General features: G+C 38.0%; 1 protein-coding gene across 1 annotated transcript; it reads right to left on the bottom strand.

The window, feature by feature from the left end:
• Window positions 1-15,315: 15,315 nt before the first annotated feature.
• Window positions 15,316-23,244, bottom strand: LOC130989526 (ABC transporter B family member 15-like). Its single transcript, XM_057913501.1, has 8 exons — window positions 22,849-23,244; window positions 22,556-22,610; window positions 21,474-21,652; window positions 20,939-21,396; window positions 19,954-20,494; window positions 18,202-19,089; window positions 16,749-17,317; window positions 15,316-16,351 (listed from the first exon to the last, which is right to left on the bottom strand). The coding sequence occupies exons 1-8, from the start codon at window positions 23,113-23,115 to the stop codon at window positions 15,535-15,537; spliced, it is 3,774 nt and encodes a 1,257-aa protein (XP_057769484.1). The 5' UTR covers window positions 23,116-23,244; the 3' UTR covers window positions 15,316-15,534.
• Between the last annotated feature and the right edge of the window lie 1,791 nt (window positions 23,245-25,035).

Genomic DNA, 25,035 nt, shown 5'->3' on the forward strand with positions numbered 1-25,035 from the left:
CTTAACTATCCTTAGTTAGGGCGGGCTGTGACAGGTCAAGACGGCGACGGAGTCACCGCCACCGACCACCTCATCTCTCTCTCTGCCAACAACCATTGGTCCAACTCCCCACTCAGACGACACCCTCTTCAATTGTCCGGCAATCGCGGCGGCATCGTGGCCTTTGATGAGGAAGGGAAAGTAGCGAGAGAGAGAGAGAGAGAGAGAGAGAGAGAGAGAGAGAGAGAGAGAGAGAGAGAGAGAGAGTGCGGTGAGGAATGAAATTAAAAGTTAGAAATGAATTTAGGGTTTTCAAATTAAAGGGTATATCTATCCTTAATTAAGAATTAAGAACTCCCTAATTATTTTTATTTTAAGACTGAGCCTATTGGGTTGGGCGTCCCAAAAAGGAAAACGAGCCTATTGGGCTGGGACGGAGGGAGTATTAGTATGTTGAGTTCTCCATTCAAATGACTGGAATTTGTTCTGGTATATTTTTCATTCTTTACAATAATTTAATTAGGGTGATTAAAAATTGTCTTATAACACCATTAGTTAATACCGTTAAATTTCAATCGTAAAATTAACATATGTCATTCATCCATTAATGCTAATATAGAAGATGAAATATTAAGCAATAAAGAATTTGGCTCGAGCTTCCTTTTTCTTTCACTAATTCAATTGAAATTTTATAAAAAGTAACAGTTAGAAATTTTTTGACCAACAAACCAATATAGAGAACACAAACAAATAAAAAACAGCACTCAGGAAGATATCATTATTTATTTTGTATATAATTTAAAATAACCTTGCAACATTTTGAAGTTGCAATGCATTGCTTTCTTTCTTCTTCTTTTTTTAAGAAAATCAACATTAATTTACATATATTTAATTTTTTAATTATATAAATTATCTATATATATATATATATATATATATTATATTCAGTATTTATTTTCATAGTAAATTATTATTTTTTAATATATTCTTTTATTACCACTATATAAATTAAATTTTATATTTCTGTCACACCTCAATTCTTGAAACAATAACTATAACTGGGGTACGACTCATCATTTATTATGAACAAGGGAAAAACCTTGTTAAATCCAAATAAAATGGATAATAATCGGGCTTAGCCCCTTTGGATGAAGAAAGACAGGTATTCAAGTGATACAAATCAATCAACAAGCATAATAACTTCAGGATCACAAGTTTAGTGTCATGCTTCAGATAACCAATATTTAAAATGAAATACTTGCAAATTTATAGTCTCGACTCAACAAAAAATATTGTTTAGAGTCACAACATAAAGGTCTTAAGTTAAGGAAAACAAAAGACATATACTGGCTAGTTCTACAACGGAAGTCAAAATAAGGAGTTGAACTCTAGCCTCAGCTCATCCCGTCAGCACCAGCCTTTAACCTGAAAAACATTTGAAGATTTTTGGGCTAAGTACTAATGTACTTAGTGGGCTGCAACTTTTGAAACATTTCATAATCTGAAGAACAGTTTATTCAATCATACTGACATGACTTATAAGGTTTTTGAAGTGAAATAACTTCTAAGCATGTTAACATTTCGTTATATATATATATATATATATATATATATATATATATACTTAATCATTTTGCGCGCATTTGCACACTCCATTCTGTTACTCGCTGTGATCCCAGACCATTTAGTCACCGACAGATCTCTTTCTCTCGCTGACTTGAACTGAGGGCGTAACCCAGCCAAGTAAAATAAACCTCAGAAATTAATCCAGACAGGCCTATCATTTCTATGCTCCGGAACACATCCCGTCGAGCACCCTTATAACGCCTCTGGTTAGTGCCCGATGGAGATCAACCCACTGAGTCAGCTAACAAGTGTACACAATTCTCAAATAACGTGTTAGGCTATAAGATAACCTCAATTGATTTGTTGTGGCGAGCCTTAAACATGGTAGAGTGCACAAAAACATTTTATTGGATAAACAGTTTATATTTTACGAACATTTAAGCTCATTAGCTCAATCATACATTTGGAAAATAAGCCCACCTGAATAGGCAAAGCCTGTCGTTTAACTTATCTCTGAATCGGAATAGCAGTGCTAATCCTCCTGACGTTCAAAGCCTACAAGAAATCTATTCTTAATAGGTCTCTTAAATCAAGGCACGGTAAAATGCTTAACATTCTATGATTCACTTAGCCGGGTTTTCAAAATTTAATGAATAAATAATTGAAAACAATTCTCTTGAGTTAAGAACACCAACAATATTCTTACTCATCTTTCTTTTGTAATTGGAAATTATAAATAACCAATTAAAATATTAAATCATGATGCAATGCATGACTCATTTCATACTTAAAAAAAATGCACAAGTGATCTACTCCATTCTGCTCTGTGATCTAGCTCTGCTCTGCATTCTAGCTCTGGCATTCAGCTCTGACCTCCGAGCAGCCGAGCTCTGGCTCCCAGCTCTGGCCTTCCCAGCTCTGGCTTTCCCAGCTCTAGCCTTCCCAGCTCTGGCCTTCCCAGCTCTGGCATTCCCAGCTCTGGCCTTCCAGCTCTGACCTCCCAGCTCTGACCTTTCCAGCTCTGGACTCTCGCTACTCTGCTCAGCACTCATCTCCCTACTCACCTCTTCATCCCCAACCTCTGAACATACGCCGATTCTCTCTTTCTCAGCCTACCAGTACAGCTCACGCCGATCACCTGTTTGGCAACGGCGAAGCGCCGTCACCTCCCTCTGTTTCCGGCAACCGCAACAAGCCACGGCCGCTACCCTCACTCTCCTCTACTCTCGACTTATCCGCCCACACAGCCAACTCCACAAAACAACACACTCAAAGCTCGATTTACAGCAACATAAATCAAGACTCTACCTTTATCCTTATTCTTATAACACCAACACCCAATATATACAAGCATAAAACATAACAGAGTATGAACATGTATTTTTTTTTTTGAAATCATTTGCTCGATCATGAGTAAGAATGAAAGGGCAAAGGAGTTCATAGATGAAACCTTGGCTTGAATGCTGGACCGCTGTGTGAATCGAGAACGAGCTATGGTTGCTGTTCTTGAAGTTCAGTCCGAGAGAGATGAAGTGAGTGAATGAGAGAAAAATGATTTAGGCGTAGCAGCGGATGAGGTTATATTTGAAGAGGGGGAATAGTGAGGCGGTGGAGGTGGGCTTGATGTGAAGATGGGTTGGGCTTGATTGGAATGGTTTGGGCCGGTTCTCATTCTTTCTTGAAAGCAAATAAAAGCTTGAGGCCCAAACAAAATTAAAGCTCAACTCATGAAATGTTTGAATGCTTAATTAAATAAATATGCAATGCATATAAATTAAATTACTAAATTTACAAATGCTTTTGTAAATGATTTTTGTTGGAATTAAAAATAAATTCTTTTTCTCAATCCGGCGTGAATCATCTTAATTCTAAGTTCAAAATTATTCTAAACTTAGCTCGAGGAAACGGGGTATTACAATTTCAATGCACGTAAGTTTTTATAAACGACATATTTTAGCATTTTAAAAAAATTAAATTTTTTTAAATTATAAATTTATTATGGCGACCCCTCCAGTTTTTACCTTCATTAAAATTTCGAACACTCATTAGTCTTTTGAATTGACTCGTTAGGCCCACTTATCTTTTCTAGGCCCACTTTTTTTCCGGCCCAATTCATAAAATACAATGTCTTTTATATATATTGAAATGACAGTTTTGCCCTCTGTTTGAAAATTTAAAATTGTCACGAGATATCTGCGCGGTTTGACCCTTTATTTTTATTTTTTTTAGAGGTAACAAGAAATCATCAAATATTAATAAAATGGAGTTCTTACAAATCTATTTATTATATGAAAACACAGTTTGTGGCAAAATGGTAATTAAAGAATCATGTTAAGGGTATTTACAAAATTTAACAAATTCTAATTTTATATATTTTCTCTCTCCTCTTTCATCACACGATTTCTTTCAATTTTCTATACATACTCTCTCTCTCATATTCTCTTTTTTATATTTTTGTGATTTTTTTTAAAAACATCAAATTTTATTTAAAAAAAATATTCATTGTATATATCTTAAATTAAAGATAAATGCAAGATCTTTAATTTGGTATAAAAATTATCAAATATGAATTTAAAATAAATAAATTATTATATTTTAAAATTTAAAGATGTTTATTTTTTCTCTCACCTCTTTTTTTTAATCAAATTTTCATATTTTTTTGTCTTTTCTTATTTATATAATTGTTTTAAGGTTGTCGTTATTATTAATGTTTTTTCTCTTTCCTTCTCTACTACAAAATTTTGTTTCTACTCTCTTCTCTTTTGATAAAAAAAAATAATATCATTGAAACATTATATTTATATGTTGAATTATTTTATTAAGCATAACATAAATATACCTTTAATTCTTTTGTGGAAATATCACATCTCCTTAATAATAAACAAACGTTTACTTTTTCTCTTTGGTTACTATTGTATATAAATTTAGTGGCCTTTGCACATCAATTTTGAAATATATATTAAAATTATCCAATTATTATATATTTTTTATTTTGCATACTTGCTTATTTTTTGGTCAAATTTTGTGCTGAAATACTATATGAAATCCTACATACCATATTTGTCGATTACTAATACAATGTTAATTTGGGCATATTAAAACAATGTCATTTACATTTAAAATTAACATCTAACTAAATAAATTAAGAATAGAAGTATTAAATTGAGAGAAAGTGAGATGAATGAAGCTGATGAGAGAAAATGACAAGAAGTAATCCAAGAAATCAAAGTAATAGATAGAAACTCTTTTTGCTGCAAAAAAATATGATTAGATAAGGATTAGGAGAAAACGAAAATAGAAATTAAAATAATTTTAGGGTTTTTAATTGTCTAACAGCTTGAAACGACGTTGTTTCCATCCAACTGACGTTATATCTATTTTACACACAATCATATTTATGTCAAGCTGGGATTATATGAAAAATAGAATTTCAAAAATAATTTTGTTTTATGATTGTGAATGAAGATATTTAATTACTATATAATAATAATGTGTGATGTCAATTGCTATTATAAGTAATTTAAATAGTTTACAAATAATTATAAATATACGTTTATATACCATGTTCAAAATTATAATCAATAAAATTTTATAAACTTTGAAATGATACCTTTTTAGCAAAAAAATGATTTTAGAAATATATTTAAATAAATATGTTTTAAGGAGAAAGCTAAAGCAAAATGATATATTTCATTTTTATTGGGATTTGTTTTTTGGCATCAAATAATTATTCAATACTTTTATTAGTATTCTAAAAAATTCTAATAATATGGAGTAATTTATTTTCCTACTGATCAATTGAAGCTTTTCTAATAAGATGGCATAGGTAATGAGCTAATTTAGAAAAAATAATTTTATGCATGATTAGCTCATGTTTTAAAAATATATATTGTGATGTGAATACTTTTTTTTTTATTATTTCTTCGTTTTTTTTTAATTTGAATGATGTGTTTATTCTATAATTTTAGGGAAGAAAACAAAGTTTTCCATCAAATAGGTGGAAAATTAAAAATGATACTTTTGAAAATTATAAAATAAAATTAAGGATCTTTACTGAGTAATTGATGTAGATTATTTTAATTTTTTAAGAAAAAATAATTTACATTTACTTATATTTTAACTATATTTAATATTTATTTTTTTATTCATTTGATACATCATTTAATTTTTTTATAAATTAATATGATTAAATAAAAAAATTTAAAGGTCGCGCCATAGGGGGCTCGAACTCAAGACCTTCGGTTTTAGACATTAATCCCTAATCACTTAGCCGATACACACACTACATCGTTTAATTTTGAAGCAAAGCTATATTCGCCGTGCATCGCACGGGCGAGTGTACTAGTTTAAAATAAAATGGAGTTGTTACATATATATGTGTTTTATAAACTATTGCAATAATGACATATTCTCTTTTTTATACAAAATAAATATGCTCGAATTTTTCAGCAATCAATAAAAAATCTAATATGTGCTCGTTATGTATCATTTGTCGAGTATTGAGGTCGAAATGATATGGTTGAAAATAATAATAAAAAATAAAACAAAATATTATAGTACGTCCAATAAGAAAAATTTAAGAGAGTTATAGAACCTAATATACAAATTAAATAAAGGTTGTGGATAAACTAGACCATTAAGGTTGAAAACGACACGACATTTACTTCTATTTTTTAAAGCATGAAAGATTTTCGTGCACCTTTAGTTACTAGAAAAATACACGTATACAGTATTACTCACATAGTCCATATAAAACATTTAATACGTGGACCATACTCGCTCGTATATACTAACAAAAATTTATTACATCAAATGAAATATATAAAAGGTTTATGAAATCCTAATAATTACTCCACATCAGATGCTTATAACTAGTGATATGCATATGGTTATTGTAATCTAAACTATTATAAAAATCGAAAGTATTTTTTAATATGAACATGTGAAGCGACAAAGATTATATTTAGGGATGGCAACGGGCCGGATCTGGACCGGGTCTGGCCAATACCAGATCCAGATCCGTTTGCATATACCAGATCCAGATCCGGATCCAGATTCGCGGATCTGAAAATTTTGGATCCAGATCCAGATCCGTCAGATCCGCGGGTCCGCGGGTCCAGATCCATGGATCTACTATTTTTTAATTAATTTAAAAAAATTCAAAAAATCAACAAGTTTCGATAAATCCAATCTGAAATGGTTGAATCAAACAAACTCAATCAAAAACCATAATCTAATCTAACAAAATGGCTGCCAAATCAATGGCTGAAATGAACAAATTTAACGGCTGATATGAGTCAAATGACTGAATCTAACAAACTCAATCTCTCAAAAATGGCTGAAATCAACAATTTTTCTAACAAAATCTAACAATTTAATGGCTGCCAAATCAACAAATCTAACAATAAGTTTCAAATATAGTCTTAAATCTAACAATTTATTTAACAAAATGGCTAACTTTAGATTCTGAGCACTGTGGTGGACATCGACATCCGGCTGACGGTGCGTCGAGAGGTGGCTGTTATGGCGGCGGCCAATGGTGCGGCGCAACGGCGACCGGTGCGTGACGTGAGAGGGAGTTGAGCAGAGAGTTAAAGAGAGAGTGTGAAAGAGAAAGCGGCGACCTGTAACTCCGCCTTCGCCGGTGAACTGAGAGGGAGGCCGACCGCCGACGAACTGGAGGGACGGCAGAGGAGGAGCGTCGTCAGATGGGCAGGGGTGAGGGAGGACGGCGACCTGTGACTTCACCTTCGCCGGTGAACTGGAAGGGAGGCCGGGAGGGAGACGGGCAGGGACGGCCAGATGGGTGAGGGAGGGCGGCGAAATGGAGGCTGGAGAAGGAGGAACCGAGAGATTTGGGAGACAAATGTAGAAACTAGGGTTTGTATTCTATTTGGTGTATTATATATTAATTTTTAATATATTTAATATTATTACTAAATTAAATATAAAAAATAAATAATATATATTAAAATAAACGGGTCCACGGGTCGGATCTGGGTCGGATCCGGATCTAAAATTTTAAGATCCAGATCCAAATCCGTTTTAAAAATTGAGATCCAGATCCGACCCAGATCCGTCGGATCCAAAAAAATGAGATCCAGATCCGTAAAAACGGATCTGGATCCACGGATCTGGACCGGGTCCAGGATCCATTGCCATCTCTAATTATATTCCCTCTTTCCCCCAAAATTATGCATACCTTTCATTTTTCGTACGTCTCTCAAAATTATGCATGTCCTATATTTGGATATTATCCCACATATAATTCTTACTATTTTACTCTTTTAACTTACACTATTTACCCATAATTTACTTTACAATATCCTCAATGTCGGAGTCAACCATGCATAATTTTGGAGGACAAATGGAGTATAATAAATTGGTAAGACGGTTTCCATCCCATCAATAGGTTAGAGATTTGAGTCATCATGGTGGACAAATGAATAATTATTTGCCCTTTGTGCGGTGCACGAGAAATATTTTATATTTATAAAATTCAAAATTATATATGAATGGGAATGCCTTTAAAATCCAAAATTATAAGTGGCTTGTTTTTATAAATGACAAAATTTAACCTATAAAAAATGTATGTCCTACCACTTTTAACCATTTTATATTTTCTTTTTATTTTATATGTAATAAAGTAATTCACCATCTTTAATGGGATGGAGGTAGTACTTTTGGGGGTAGTAGAAAATATTACAACAACAAAAAAAATATTCGCATGATATGGAGTATATGAAACGGAGAATATTTAAAAAAAAAAAAATACAAGAGGCTAGAATCATGTCATGCATTCGGGACAAAATAAATAAAAGATAACGAGCTCCCATTATGATTCACTAAATTTGGAAATGACGAAATAGGATGGAACTGAAAAATACTCTCACCGTCCATGAAAGAACTCCCTATTCTTTTATTTTTGGGATGTCCACAAAAGAACTTCCTACCTATTTTTGGACTACATGCCCCACCACTGATAATCCTCTTACTTTTCACTTTTCACAACTCCCAATATTAATTATAACACCTTTTCACCACTCCCAATACACTCAACTACCTTTTATCCACTCTCAATACACTCAACAATATTTTTTCTTAAAACTTGTGCCACTTCCTCTTAGGAAGTTCTTTCATGGACGGAGGGAGTATGATTTAAAATTTAATTTTTTTCTTTATAAGTTATTTTTAGAAATAAAAAGGTAATCTGAGCGAGAAAACACAAAGTACATGTCATGCAATACTAATATTTTAAGAAACAATGATGTCAAATGGCCACATTGAACATGCAAACACAATATTTGGCCACTAATTGAAAAAACACAAATTATGGCCATTAATTAGGCAATATGCCTAATATACCCCTAATTGGGCGGACTGGGTAGGGTCAGGAGCGTGGGTCGCGTGCCGGGTAGGATCAGGCACGCGGGTCGGGTTAGGCACTTATGGCACTATTAGTGCCATAAGTGCCAACGAATTTTTTTTTTACTCCCCTGCCATGTCTACCCCCAGACCCCCGACCCCACCCACCCCCAGGCCAAAATGAACTTTTTAAACACTTCCCCTAGGGTTTAGATATTCCATTTAGGGTTTAGATTATCCATTTAGGGTTTAAATGTTCCATTTAGGGTTTAGATGATGCTGTTGTTTCTATATTTGTTCTGCATGTTTGGCACTTATGGCACTAATAGTGCCATAAGTGCTAAAAAGACCATTTTACTTTATTTTATTTTGGATTTTCGTTGGCACTTATGGCACTATTAGTGCCATAAAATAAAATAACAAAAGTAAAATTTGATTTATTTTTATCTAGGGGGAGTAAATTTTTTTTTTGTTTTTGGCTTGGGGGTGGGTGGGGTCGGGGTCTGGGGGGGTAGGCAGGGCAGGGGGAGTAAAAAAAAAATTCGTTGGCACTTATGGCACTAATAGTGCCATAAAGTGCCTAACCCGACCCGCGTGCCTGATCCTACCCAGCACGCGACCCGCGCTCCTGACCCTACCCAGTCCGCCCAATTAAGGGCAAAAACGTCACAAAGCTATAAAAATGGCCAAAATTTATGTTTTTTCAATGAGTGGCCATAATTTATGTTTTATGATTCATTTTGGCTATTCCAAAATTTTACTCATATTTTAATTTATGAGAAAAAAAATATAATGAAACCCAAAAAATTATTTTAATACTTATAGACACCAATAGTCATCGTTTTAAGAGACATTTTCATTTTATTAATGGCTACTAGGCTTGTTAGAGCACCCACAGGCCACAGTGGGTGACTCGATAGGTGCCACTCGAGTCATCGAGTCACCCACTGCAGCAAAGGGTGACTCGAGACTGGCACGGAAAATTGGGTAAGGCACGATGGCTTTAAAGCGCGTGTGTGATACGTGCCCAATTAAAAAAAAAATCAATTTTAATTTTGAAAAAAGAGCCGTTGTGACTGACTCAATTTTTTTTATATATAATTCGGTCGAATGACCGTTGTCTCACTTTTTCCTTTTTTTTTGTTTTTTTCTTTCCTTCTTTATATATTCATTCTCTCTTCTTCTTCAAACACCATTCTTCTTCTATCTTCTTCCTCATTCTCTCTCAAATTCTCTAAAAAAAAATGGATCCATACAATCCAAACTACTACGATCCAAATTAGGTTCCCGACCTCTCTAGCGATTATCATCCTGATTTTTCGGGATTCGACTTGGAGGAGGAACCTCATCAAAGCGGCGAGGAGGAGGAGGCACCGCCCGCCCACAGTGCGTCGAAGCCCAAGAAAGGAAGACGACGGAAGGCGATGGCCTTCAAAAAGAAGGCGCCGACTCTTATGCCGGAGGAAGGAAGGACCCCTCATCACACCTGCACCCCCAAGGAGACGGACCTTATTATCCGAATTTGGATAGAGGAGACCAACGACACCGTCCGGGGTGTTGACCAAAAGGGAAAGGCCTATGGGGGACAAATTCTCGACCGGGTGAACTCCCTTATCAGCGTCAACCTCAAAATCCGCCAAGTAAAGGGACACTTCGCTTGGGTGAGTGCGGATGTGAAGTTGTGGGAGAATATCTGGGTGGAGACGTGCGCCAAGTGGCCTTCGGACCATTCTGACGACATGCTCCAACAGAAGGCCCAAATTATCTTCGCCACTAGGAGCCCTTCCGGCAACTTCACCTATTGGAATGCATGGAAGATGCTCCGAGTCAACCGAAGGTTCAAGTCCATGTACCTCGAGGGAGATGTGCATGCCTCCAAGAGGACGAAGACGTCGGAGACGGGCGAGGAAATCACGTCTTCCCGCCTGATTGGAAACAAACCGGCGAAGGCGGCTAAGGGAAAAGGGAAGTCATCGTCATCACAAGCCTTGGAGGCTCCACCTGAGGCCAAGGAGATGTTTGAGAAGTCCGACAACAAGATCACCCGAATCATGGAGATGTACGATAAAAAGAATACCCTCAAGAGGGAGATCCATGACGATCGGGTCATGTTCATGAAGACTTCCGACATGACTCTGGAACAACTCGAATGACACAAGCAATGGGTGACAGAGATCATGGCTCGGCGTAGAGTTATGCATCGGTCGGTTCGGCCGGCCGACCGACCAAAAATCCACGGACCGACCAATCGACTGTTGCTTAAAAAAATAACTGACCGACCGAAGTTTAAATTTTAAACCGACCGAAACCGAACCGTCAAAATTTCAGTTTTTCGGCCGATCGAACCGAATCGACCGACTTGAAGAGGAGGAAAGCATGAGGGCGGCCGGAGCAAGCGAATATCAAAGGGCGACGTTACTGCTGGACTGGAGGGCGTCGCGGACGGAAGCGACATGCGAGGAGGAAGGTGCGACAACGCAGGGGAGCGACGTATGCTGAGGGTTCCTTCGCTCTAAAACCCTTAAAATCGTGGAAGGGGGGTGCCGACGGGAAATTTGGTGGGTGAGAGGGGGTAGCAGACTGCATATTTGGGTGGGGGAGAGCCGACGGGAAATAGGGGGAAGGAGACTTGATTTTGAGGGAAGGTGGAGAGGATTTTGACTGGAGTATGAAATTTTTGGGAGACGTGAACCTTTTTTGGGGAGGGGGAAGGGGACAGGCTGGATTATGGGGAATTGAGTTTTTTGTTGGGGGGTGGAATTGGAAGGAGCATACGAGAATTGGTGGGGTGGGTTTGGAGGGGAAATTGGAAATTATACATATATAATTATATATTCGGTCGGTTCGGTTTTCGACCGACCAAATTCAGAAAAATCGAACCGATCGAAAAAATCGAAATTTTTATAAATTTTCGGCCGAACCGACCGACCAGTATAAAAAAACCGATCGAAAACCGATCGGTTCGGCCCATTTTCGATCGATTTTTTCGGTCGGCTCGGTTTTTGTTCACCCCTAGCTCGGTGGAAACTAGATAGGTTTTTAAAGTAATTTTTAATTAGAGCTAATATATAAAACTATCCACTTTCATATTGTAAAATTAAATCTAGCCTATCAAATAAAAATAATAAAAAATGGCCAGTTTTTGAACAAAAAGTCCAAAATACCCTTCACTTTAAAATATTAAAAAATGGCCACTCACTCTTATCTCTCTCTCCTCTCACTCTCTCTCAATTCAATTCTCCAGCCAATTCACGTCACTCTCTCTCTCTCACTACCAGCGCCGCTGCCACCTCTCCCTTCCTCCGACACCATCTCTCTCTCGGCGCCAGAAATTCGCCACACTCTCCGATGCCGACCTCCGCGCCACCACCTACGAGATCTAGAATAAATGTGTTATGAGGCGCAGATATGGATAAATGCCGACCTCCGCGCCGCAGATCCGATGGAAGTGGAGGAGACGCTGCAGATCCGGAGGCGAGCAAACTGGAGTGGCCCTAATTTCCGTTTGACTCTCTCTCCCTCCCCCTGAAACCCTATCGCCGCCGCCTGAAACCCTAAGATTCTTTGTTTATGGATTGAGAGCCGCAGTCCAGCTCTCTCTGTCTCTCCCCCCCTGCTCTGTTAAGCAACGAGCCCTAATTTATGAGGAGGAAAAGAGAGGGTGGAGGCGAGCAAAGTGGAGGAGGAAAGGGGAAGGCGGAGGCGATAGGTGGAAGTCGGCGAATGGTAAGTTCTACGAATTTATCTGCACTTCCATGGCCGACCTCACCTCACCAGAGGCAGCGACGACGAGTTAAAACTGCAGTTGACTGGCGAATTAGAGGAAGAAGCGATGGTGACGAGGGCGGCGTGAGGCGGCGGTGCGAGTGGTGAAGGCGACAACACGAGTGATTTTTTCTTCGTGGAGTGTTACTGATCTGGGTGGATTAAGATTCTTTGTTAATGGATTGAGAGATAATGAGGCTGAGAATTGATGTAAATTTGGAGTCTGCATCTTGTAAATGGGGGTGGGGATAGAGACTTATCAACATTCGCTAAACCTCAATTCAATTTTACTTTCTTCAAGTTAGTTGAATTGCAATGACTGGAAATTGGGGAAAAGCGTTGGAAATTGGGGAAATTGTGGAAGATCTATGATGCATGTTTATCTAAACCTCAATTCAATTTTACTTTCTTCAAATTAGTTGAATTGCAATGACTGGAAATTGGGGAAAAGAGTTGGAAATTGGGGAAATTGTGGAAGAAGATGATGTGTGAATTGAGAGTATTTTCTAATTATTTTATAATGGTGGTTAGTTAATTAGTTGGAACATTTTGGTTAATGTTCTTGAATTCACGATTAGATCTATGAATTCAGAACTTAATATTATTGAATTCAAAACCAACTCGATGAATTCACAACTTAATATTTTTGAATTCACAATCAAATTTATGAATTCACGGCAGCTTAATATTTTTGAATTCACGACCACATCTATGAATTCACAACTTAATATTCTTGAATTCACAACCAAATCTATTAATTCACAACTAAAACTCGAGTTCACAATCAAAATAAATTCTAGTTTTAGTTGTAAATTCAAACTTTAAAAACTCAAATTCACAACTACTTGAATTCACAACAAAAATAAATTCTAATTGTGAATTAAATTCAGGTTGTGAATTCGGCTGATTGTGAATTCACAACCAACATAAATTTGGTTGTGAATTAAATTTTGGTTGTGAATTCGTTTGTTGTGAATTCACAACCAAAAAATTCTAGTTGTGAATTAAATTTTGGTTGTGAATTCGACTGGTTGTGAATTAAATTTAGGCTGTGAATTCGACTAGTTGTGAATTCACAAATAAAAAATTCTGGTTGTGAATTCGACTGGTTGTGAATTGCGGGATTTTTTAAAGGGGTGATGTAAAGTGGACATTTTTTTAATTTTTAATGTGGAAGGGTATTTTGGTTACAGTGGCCATTTTTTAATATTTTTATCTTAGTGGACAATTTTTAATTTTACAATATGAAAGTGGCCATTTTAAAAATCCACTCTTTTAATTATGTCTTTAGGTTTTTTTTAAGTAATTTTAAATTGTGTCTTTAGGTTTTTTTTTTAACGTAATTTTTAGGTTTTTAAAATTAATTCAATTTGATTTTTAAGTAAATTGTGTGATTTAAAATTTTACAATTAAATTTAAATGAAAAATATAAAAATCAAAACTAAAAAAATCAAGTCAGCTATCATGTCACCTCACTGTGGCCTCCTGACTCATTGTGGTCCCCCCTTCTATCAAGTCAGCTATCATGTCACCTCCACTGTGGATGCTCTTAGGCCATCACTATATGTAATAGAAGTCCTCCAAATATATATAAGAGATTTTGACAAATAAATTATGTAATTTGAACGTGATTTTTGAAATGTGGCGAATTAGATCATCACTTTTTTAATTATTACAATTTTGTCCCTTTAATTTTTTTCGGTGGTCAGAGTGTTGAATTGAAGCTTATATAAATTAATAAAGATGAGGCCTGAGACGTCATTTCGTGCAATTTTAATAAAAAAATTCTCCAATTTATTATGGGATTTATCCTACTTTGTGCCATAATTTCCAATATATATTTAGTAATTTTATTGCAAACGACATCGTAACATGAATATTACTTATAGAACTAATCCACATAAATTTCAACTCAATAATTCGATGATCGAAAAAAATAGGGAGTAATTTAATTTGTTACACTTCAAAACTCATACTATTAAATTTACAAATTCAAAATATTTCGTAATTTTATTTGTCAAAAACGCCTAGATATAAATATTAGCTTCGCAATTCAATTCACACTTAAATTAATCTCCCCTTTCTTCTTTTGCAGATAACATAATGAAGTAAAATACAATTATTATTTTATTTGATATTTTGTCCTGCTAGCCCCATAAACTAATACATCATCATAGTAAAAACATAGTAAAGTTCTTCAAAGTACTCTCGCATGTAAGTAATATTACAACTGACTTTACAAAAATGGTCATTTTTTCTCTATATATATATATAATGAAAACTATGTTCACTTTGGTTTCTATAGGAAGCATTTGAATCTATAAAATTGGTTGAACATAACATCTAAGTAATTAAATTATAGTTTAAAAAAAATCACAACTTTTTGTAAGAACATTTAACTTTGATATTTTTTTCGATTGGAAAGTAGATTGTGTGATTTTTAAACCATATTTCATTTCAAACTTTGCAGACTTGCAGTACACATGAGACTTTAGTGAAATAATAATAAACATTATTTTTAGCCCCATTTATTTTTGTCGGAAACTAAAGTCATGTGGATTTCTAATCATAATTAATTTCCAGCAAGAACAATTTAATTCCTAATTTGACTAACAAGCTAGGGTTCAAGGGCTACAAGGATTAAACCATATATAAAATAAAACTATATCATATCATAACTAATTCTAAAGGCTTCAAAGAGAGAAACTCTTGAGCTTTCTTTTCTTTATCTGTACATCTACACATAACATGTGCAAAAACAATACAGATTAATTCATTTCCATAGCCTCCAAAAATGGAACAAAAAGTCTGCAGATTAATCTCGGACTAATTCATTCCAACACTAAAACAAAAGGCTAATCACTTGATTGTCTGAATATTGGTAGGCCCTCTTTGAAGGCTTATGAGCGAGTAATACACCCCCCTCTCCCCCTTCTCGAGCAGAGAAGCGTGGGTGCCCTTCTCCACCACCTTCCCCTTCTCCACCACCGCGATGGTGTCGCAGTTCTGTATCGTGCTGAGCCTGTGGGCCACCACGATGCTCGTCCGCCCGACCCTCACCCGCTCCAGCGCGTCCTGCACCACCTTCTCCGACTGCGTGTCCAGCGCGCTCGTGGCCTCGTCCAGCAGCAGCACCGCGGGGTCCTTGAGGATGGCCCGGGCGATGGCGATCCTCTGCTTCTGCCCGCCCGACAGCTGCAGCCCCCGGTCCCCGCAGAACGTCTCGTACCCGTCCTTCAACCCGGCAATGAAGTCGTGCGCGTTTGCGGCCTTGGCGGCCTCCACCACCTCCGCCTCCCCGACCCCCTCGGACGCCCCGTAAGTTATATTTTGTCTGATGGTACCCGCGAAAAGCGTAGGCTCTTGGCTCACCAGCGCCACGTGCTTCCTCAACGACCTCAAGTCGTACGACTTGATATCTATCCCATCTATCTTCACAACTCCTTTCAAAGGATCATAAAACCTCTCAATTAGCCCAATGATGGTTGATTTCCCTGACCCACTCTGCCCCACCAAAGCAGTTGATCTCCCTGCCTCTATGCTCAGAGAAAACCCTCTAAAGATCATCGTATCCGGCCTAGCCGGATACGCGAAATCCACGCCCTCAAGCTCAACGAGCCCCGTGAGCTTCCCGGGCTTGCAGCCATCGGGATCCTCGGGCTCAATCAAAGAGTACCTGACAGTTGGAAACTAAATTATTTATAGTGAATTACTTAGCTTTGAGATTTTTGAAAAATATTTATATGTCACGCTTATGAGAACCAAATTTCTTAAATGCATAGTAACATAATTCTTCTTGCGTTTTACAACAATTGTATTTGTATATATTCTTATATTTTCCCATCTTCATGGTATTATATAAGTACAATTTCAAAAAATTAATTTTGATATAATACTATAAGAAGATGAGAAATGTAAAAATGCAATAAAAATTATGTGAACATGTATTTACGAAAATTGGTTCTCATTTTTCACAATAACTTTGATTTTTATGTTAACTCAATCCTATATATAAAAATTATTATTTCATAATTTTCGCATTATACTTTAATTAGATTAGGGTGTTACGGTACCTGTCCAAAACGGCGAAAACGGAGCCGACTGCATCGGCTCCTTTAGCCAGATCGTTGGTCATCGTCCCCGCATCGGCTATGACCCGGCCTGTGCTGACGAGGATCATGAACGTCTGGAACAGCGCCTTGGCGGTGATGAAGCCTTCGTGGATGAGCTTCCCGCCGTACCAGAAATCGAGAGCCCAGGTGCAGGTCATGAGGCTTTGAGATGTCCCAAGGCCGATCCCCGCGAACCAGGACTGGCGTATGCTCTCCTTCTGCGGGCCTCGTTGCGCGTCTTCGAGCATTTTGAGTATGCGAGCTTGGGAGGAGAAGGCGGCAACGGTTCGGAGATTGGAGACTGCTTCGGCTGCGAGCTTGCTGCTGTCTTCCTGAGCTTTGATGGCCTGTTTGGACATGTTCTTGAGCAGGACTCGTTTCAAGTAGTAGCAGATGATGATGAGGGGTTGAACTGCAATCATCACTAATGCCAGCTTCCATGCTATAGCAAGCCCCATTGTGCAGGCTATGATCACTGCCGAGAATGTCTGGATCAACAGCGCCATTCTGTCGCCTACCAGCGACCTCACCTGCACCAAATCAATGGCTCTGTTTGGATATTTAGAAATAAAAAAAAAACTTATCATTATGGCCTTTAAAGTGTAGGAGTGTATTATTGTGGTAAAAAAAAACGTGTACGAGTATATTAGTTCAATTTTAGCTAATGTACGCTTACACGCTTAGCATGTAAGCGTGTATTATTTGCGTTTCGTGTAAAGATAAACATGAGCGTAAGTACATATTTTTGCAGCAATGGTGGCTGCAGCAACATCAACAGCGTGGCGTGACGAAGAGAATGATCGAGTTGGAGACGATGAATATTGTAGACAAGGTTGGGAATGCGGGATTATTTACTAGTAGATTGGGGAAGATGATGTCCGTGGGGATGAAAGTGAGGCAGATGAGATCCTTTATTCCACAATTTATTATGTTTCATCGTATCTCACTTTGAATTCGTTATACTAGTATTTAATTATTTTGGTCAATTGTGTGTTAATATAATTAACTAAGGTTCACTTGTCTAATTAGAATTTATAATTATTTTTTATATTTATTTGAATTATTAATGTATTATTTAGGTTAATTAATTTATAGTAGTATATAATTTTTTAAATTTTATTTTATAGTGATAAATTAATTCGTATAAGATAATGTGATTAAGAGTGGGGCCGGGGCACGATAGGAAATAAGAGTAATAAATTATGGGATAGATGATCTCATTCAGAGGCATGTTATTAAAATTTAGTTTTTTTTTGTTATTTATTTTTTTACATGAAAAATGAGAAGTTTATATGCTTTTTCCAATAAAGGTGGGTATAATTTATTTTTATGAGTTATTGTCGGAAAATACTTCAAGTTTTCTAATTTTAGTATTTACTCATAGAAAAAAAAAAAAAAAAAAAAAAAACATTACCACATTGGCATCTTTGGCAAGTCTAGAGCAGACAGCGCCGGTGGCATTCTGGTCCTGGTCGAACCACCCGATTTCGAAGGTGAGGATCTTGGACAGCATCCTCTCCCTTATCCTCTTGGTGAGGTGCTCCCCCATTGCCGCGAAGTTGTAGTGCTGCAAGATGTTGATCAGCATCGAGAAGACGGCCAGCCCCACGAAGCACAGCGCGTATATCTTGGTCTCCCTCTTGATCTCGCCGTGATCCGTCTCGAAATACACCGATATCATCGATCCCATCGCGAACGCGTACACCGGCTGGATCGCCCCGAACAGTATCGCCCCCACGCACCCCATCGTCGCCTGCTTCCACTCCGGCAGGTTCATCGCCAGCAGCCTCTTGAAAGAAGGCGCGCCAAACACTTGCTCGCGTGCCCCCGCCGACGCCAACTCTCGCGCGACGGAGTTGGCCGAGCTCGACCTGCTCACCGCCGACATCCGCCTGCTGCTCGTGCTGTGGACGTCGGCGGCGGCGGCGATGGGAACGGGACCCGCATTGGTCGGGACGGCGGCGGCAGGGGGGTGGGTGTGTTGGAGGCGGACGAGGGACGTGTAGAGTCCGCCCTCGTCCTCGATGAGGTCGTCGTGGGACCCGATCTCCATCACCTGGCCGCCCTGCACCACCGCGATGAGGTCCGCGTTGCGGATGGTGGAGAGACGGTGGGCGATGGTGATGGTGGTGCGCCCCACGGCGGCCTTGTCGAGGGCCTCCTGCACCACGCGCTCGGACTCCGAGTCCAGGGCGCTGGTGGCCTCGTCCAGGAGGAGGATTTTGGGGGCTTTTATTACAGCTCTGGCTATGGCTATTCTCTGCTTCTGACCTCCAGACATCTGCACACCTCTCTCCCCAACCTGCATTCATAAAATAGATGGTTAATTAAACAACAGATGCATGCTCATGTAACACAATCGTCCCTCCCTGGCTTTGAAAAAGTCTCAAACAAAATCAAGAATTAACATAGAAATAATCGTCTAGACTCTAGAGATGATGACAAATACTCTCTTCGTCCATAAAAAATTTATCATAATTTTCATTTCAATTCGTCCACAAAAAATTTGTCACTTTTATTTATAATATTAAAGTACACACAACTCCACTCACATTTAAGTGAGAGACCCTTTTCTGTTAATAACTCCATACATATTTTATTAAAATCGTGTCGTTCATAACATAACAAATTTTTTTGTCCACATAAGGAATATCAAGTTATAATTATATTGATTAATTTAAGAATGACCACGTATTAAGATATGGCGACAAGAGTTGAGACTATCCCATATTCCACAAAATTAAAGAATAGGATAACAGATAACACAACACATCATCATCATCATCATCATCCAATAATAATGCATTAGCGAAGGCAAGTTGTTGTCACGCTTCCACTTTTAATTTGGTAATAAATCTGTTCCCGTTAATGGGGGTGAAAAAAGAAAAAAATCAACCCTACATGTAAGGTTGCTAGAGTGACAGCACGAAGAATATAACACCAACAAGGCCATTAATCACAGTGGTGAAAACAAGACAAGCTAGCCCACCATGATAGTGCACATTAATTTTTGAGTTGGTTGCCCGTAAATACAAAAAGTATATTTAAATTTTGATTCTCTGAAATTCCCGATGGTTCTCTAATGATACTCATATTGTTAGATTTTGATCAATAAAAAAAAATCGAATAAAAGAAAAAATATAGAATTTCATGACAACCACTTTACCTGAGTGTCGTAACCTTGAGGTAGCTGAGTGATGAATTTATGAGCATTGGAAGCTTTAGCAGCCTCAATAACCTCATCCATGGATGCATCTTCTTTCCCAAACAATATATTCTCTTTAATGGAGGTTGCAAAAAGAGCTGGCTCCTGACTAACCAACCCCATTTGTGATCTCAACCATCTCAGCTGCAACTTATCGATCCCCACTCCATCGAAGAGGATCTCGCCCCCGACAGGATCATAAAACCTCTGCAGCAGAGCTATCACCGTAGATTTCCCCGATCCACTGCCCCCGACCAACGCCACCGTCTTCCCCGCCGGAACCCTCAGGTTGAAGTCCTCGAAGATTATGCTCTCCGGCCGCGACGGGTACGTGAAAGCCACGTGTCGGAACTCCACCTCTCCCGACACGCTCTCCAGCATTAGCCCCTCCATGTTGTCCGAATCGATCTTCGGAACTCTCTTTATCACCTCCCTCACTCTCTCCGCCGCCGCACTTGCTTCGGAAAAGTACTTTAGGTTCGACAGACCCGACCCTAGTGACCTGTCCAACCATCATCAAATTAAAGCCTATGGCTGGTTGAGATCCAATGAGAACGACTATCTCTCTTAAGAAACAAAAGTAACAATAAATCTATAAAATACATGAATAAATCAATATAACACATGAACTACTGCATTTATCTATCATGGATTTTCACTACATTAATGAATACAACATCAATGTATTTCCATTGATTTATTCGTTACGAAAAATAGTCATTATCACTGAATCCATTTTCTACATATATAATACTTACATTTCTCGTATAGAAAAATGAAATTACAGGCATGTAGATAAACATATGAAAATACTAGCCACTTTTACTATTACGCCCATAATAGTAAAAAAAATGATTAGCACTTTCATATTTTTATTTACATGGCTACAATTTCTTTTTACTCTATATATATTGAAAAAAAGAAATTAAGAAGAAAGAATTCTTACAATCCACCAATAGCAATGGCGGCACCGACAGCGAAGACGGTGCCGCCTTCAGCATTGTGGTACATGACGAGGCGACTGCCGTAGTAAGACATGAAGGACCAAATAGCGAAAACGACGCCGTTGCTACCAATGGCGAGGCCCTTAGCGAGACCCTGCCTGAGTCCGAGGGTGACGGTCCCCTGCAGGGCGGCGGAGTAGGCGGCGATGGTCCTGCTCTCGCCGACAAAGGCGTAGACGGTTCGGACGGAGGAGAGCGCCTGCTCCGCGATGACATTGGCCTTGGCGTACTCGTCGCGTATCTTCCGCGCGATGCCCATGAGCGCGCGGCCGTACATGAGGCCCGGTATCACCAGCAACACGATGAACGGGAACCCCACGATGGCTAGTCTCCACAGCATTATGAACGCCGCCACGTACGATCCCAGGAAGGTCGACAGGTTCATCACAAAAACTGGAACCTGTGTGTTTTTTATCATGTTTAATTAATTAATTACATTACGTGATGGAATCTAGGTAGGTTGAAATAGATTCGGACCTTTTCGCTGATGGAATCTTGGATGACGAGGCTGTCGCTGGAGACGCTCTGGATGACCTCGGCCGTGCTGGTCACGTGCAGGTCGAAGTAGCCCACGTCTTGCCTCATTACAGCTTTCAGATACCTGCTCCTCAGCCGTGAAGCTTGTCTCTCTGCTGTTCGTGTCCAGCAATATCCCTCTAAACAAATCCATTATTCATTATTATGTTATTAAAGAAAATATTCAATTCTATCTTTTCCCATATAACAAAAGGAATTTTCATCCATGTAGATAATAAAAATATAAAAATAACACTCATTTTTTATTATTATGTCCTTACATGCTTACATGATATTTTTGTGTAGTCATTGAATTTTTCATGTATGGGTATTAATTAAAGTAAAAAATGACTATTTTTGTCCGCATAGCTATAATTTCTTATTATTACATCTTTTTAAAGCTAGAATGAGGAGTTGCCGCATTATTATTATATTGGACGTTTTTTATTTTATTTTGAAAATTAGTCTGATAGATAAAACGAGTAAAGATGTGTTTACTTTGGTTGTAAAAAATTTCATTGAAAAATGATGGATTAAAAAAGATGAAAAATATATGTTACTAGAGATGAAAATATGATAAAATATTGAAAAATATTTTCACACCACCACTCAAAGATAATATTATCCAATATTGGAGAGAAAAAAAGTGAAAAGAAGGAACCTGAAAAAATATTTCATCCCGCCCAAAAAAAATTCTGTCATAAATATGTGAAAATACTGAAAAATATGTGAAAATTAATATATAGTTTTTCTCATTTTCCATCAAAGTAGACGGACCTGAATCATAATCCCTTGTTTATTGAGATAATTGGAACTTACGGATATTTCAAGACCCTTGATAATTTCAATCATTTGAGCTAATTTTGATTGATCGTATCTCATGGAAAATGTAAAATTGTGGAGAAATTATGATTTTGAAAATAAAAATACTCAATCGTGTATTCCATAAGTGTTGCAAAGTAAACTCTCCTCAAATGTATAATTAAATAAAAGTCAAATTCTACGGTATATATTAGTATTAGATAAACGGAGATTTCACCTACCCAGGAAACAAGCCACCCATTGCACGCAAGCCATGTAGCAGAGAACCAAAGCATTCTGAAAGAGATAAACCAGAAAAAAACAAATGTTTAGTTAGAAAAGGAAAATTGAAAAAATAGGTAAAAATACGGAATTGTTGCAATAGTTTCGAGAATCGGATAAAATAAAATATAGGTTGTGCAGTTAAGTCCTCGACAGACGTAGCTATTAAGGTTGCCATAAATATGTCTGATCATGGTTCCAGTTAATGGTATTAATTATATATATAAAAAAGGTGATGTAAAATTAGAGAGACCTTGTTGATGGAGTGGGTGAAGTTTTGGGAGAGAGAAAGCTGGGAAGAAGTGACGCCGAAGCTGTTCATGAGCTTGCTAGTGACTAAGAGCATGGCAGGCATGGAAACTCCATCGCCGATTGAGCCGACCAAACCCATAGCCATCAACGCCATGTCGTATTTATCGGCATGCATGAAGATGGAGTTGAATGATATGCCTATGCCTATGCCTTTGCCTTTGCCTTTGCTGTTGTTTTTCTTCATCTGCCCCATTTCGGAACTAACCATGCTTCTCCTTTTTTGCCCCACAGATTCCCCTCGACGTGTCTTCGTTAGAGAGAGAGAGAGAGAGTTTAATTTGTCGTTTAAGAGAGATGAAGTACTTCAACCTTGCGATGCCAATGAATGCGATTGTGTGTGTGTGAGTGTGTATATATATAAGCGAGAGATGAAAGAGAAATGTGTACTAAATTTGTGGTGCTAGTTTCTGTGCGAGTATTTTTATATATATTAAAATAAAAGTTATTAATATTAAAAAGGCGTCCTTTAAATTATGCACATTTTACTTTTCACCCATCTGTTGTATATATTTCATCCGTCTTTCATATTTATGCATATTTTTCATTTTCGATACGTCCTTTAAATTATGCATATTTTATTACTGAATAGGAATATTTGCCTTAAAATACACGAACTTTTAATAAATTCTGATTTTTTATAGGGTTAATTACCAAATACCCCCTATCGATGGCGTCCCTATAGCGTACATGACCCTATAGTCAGGGTAACCACTGTTTGCTACCTCAACGTGGAAAAATCGAACCAATTTTCCCCCCGCGTTTTAACGGTGCTTAACACCGTTAGTTTTTTTTTTAATTAAGGTGGGCCCCTATCTTGTGTTTTCCGGCGACAACGAAAGAGGCCGTTGAGCCGCCGAGCCAGAATCTCACCATCGCCGGTCTTCTTCCATCACCATTCTAGGCCACCAAATTCCATTACCATTTCATCGCCGGAATCTCACCAAATTCCTCCATCACCATCAACAAACAACAACAAAAAAACCTCAAATCTTTAGTGAAAAAACAGATCTATTGAATAAAAATAAAAAAACCCCTCTTCCCACTGTGGTGTACCCAAATTCCAGGCCACCTTCGAAATCTCCTCCAAAATTTGGGGCACCGCCGCCGTCAATGGCGTCGTTGCCTACCGCTCGGCTCCTGTGTGCAGATCGATTGCTAGAGCCCCAACCCATAGCATAGATCTACCAGGGAGAAAATGATAGAGAGGGAGAGGGGGAATAAAGAAATTGGGGGAAAATTAAAAAAGGGAATAGATGTCGACTATGGTGTTGGGCCAACGGCGACATCCCTAAAAGTTGAAGGAGCAGGCGGCAATGTCACAGAAGTTGAAGGAGTAGCAGCGGCTATGGCTTCGATGAGTTGTAGAGAGAGAGCAACAGCGATGTCACAGTTTAATTTGGGGATTCATTTTTGTTTCAGTCGATGGAGGATTTGAAGGTGAAGAAGAGGGGGCGGGACGAGTTGGAGGAGGCGGAGGCTTCCGATGATGAACTCGCCGACGGTGTCTTCCTCCTCTTTTTCCGGGGAATTGGAGGGTGAGGCGTGACTGAGTTGGTTCGAGTTGAGTCCCACTCGTCAGAACTTGGGAGTGAGTTCTGACTCGGGGGAGAAAGTTGGGGACTACCTTAATTAAAAATAAAAAATACTCCCTCCGTCCACGAAAGAACTTCCTATCTTTCCTTTTTGGGACGTCCACAAAAGAGCTTCATACCTATTTTTGGACTATACCCCACCACTTATAATCCTCTTACTTTTCATTTTTCACAACTCCCAATATAAATTATAACACTTTTTAACCACTTCCAATACACTCAACTACCTTTTTATCTACTCTCAATACACTCAACAATATTTTTTCTTAAAACCCGTGTCACCCCCTCCTAGGAAGTTCTTTCATGGACGGTGGGAGTATATATTTATTCTAACGGTCTTAAGCACCGTTAAAACGCAAGGAGGAAATTGGTTCGATTTTACCATGTTGAGGTAGTAAACATCACTTACCTTGACTATAGGGTCCTGTACGCGATAGGGACGCCATCGATAGGGGGTATTTGGTACTTAACCCTTTTTTATAACATTTAAAATTTGAAAAAAAAAATACACAATTTTCTTTTTCAAATTTTTCTGA

The sequence above is a fragment of the Salvia miltiorrhiza genome, chromosome 6 (genome assembly GCF_028751815.1).
Source record: "Salvia miltiorrhiza cultivar Shanhuang (shh) chromosome 6, IMPLAD_Smil_shh, whole genome shotgun sequence".
In the NCBI taxonomy this organism is placed as follows: domain Eukaryota; kingdom Viridiplantae; phylum Streptophyta; class Magnoliopsida; order Lamiales; family Lamiaceae; genus Salvia; species Salvia miltiorrhiza.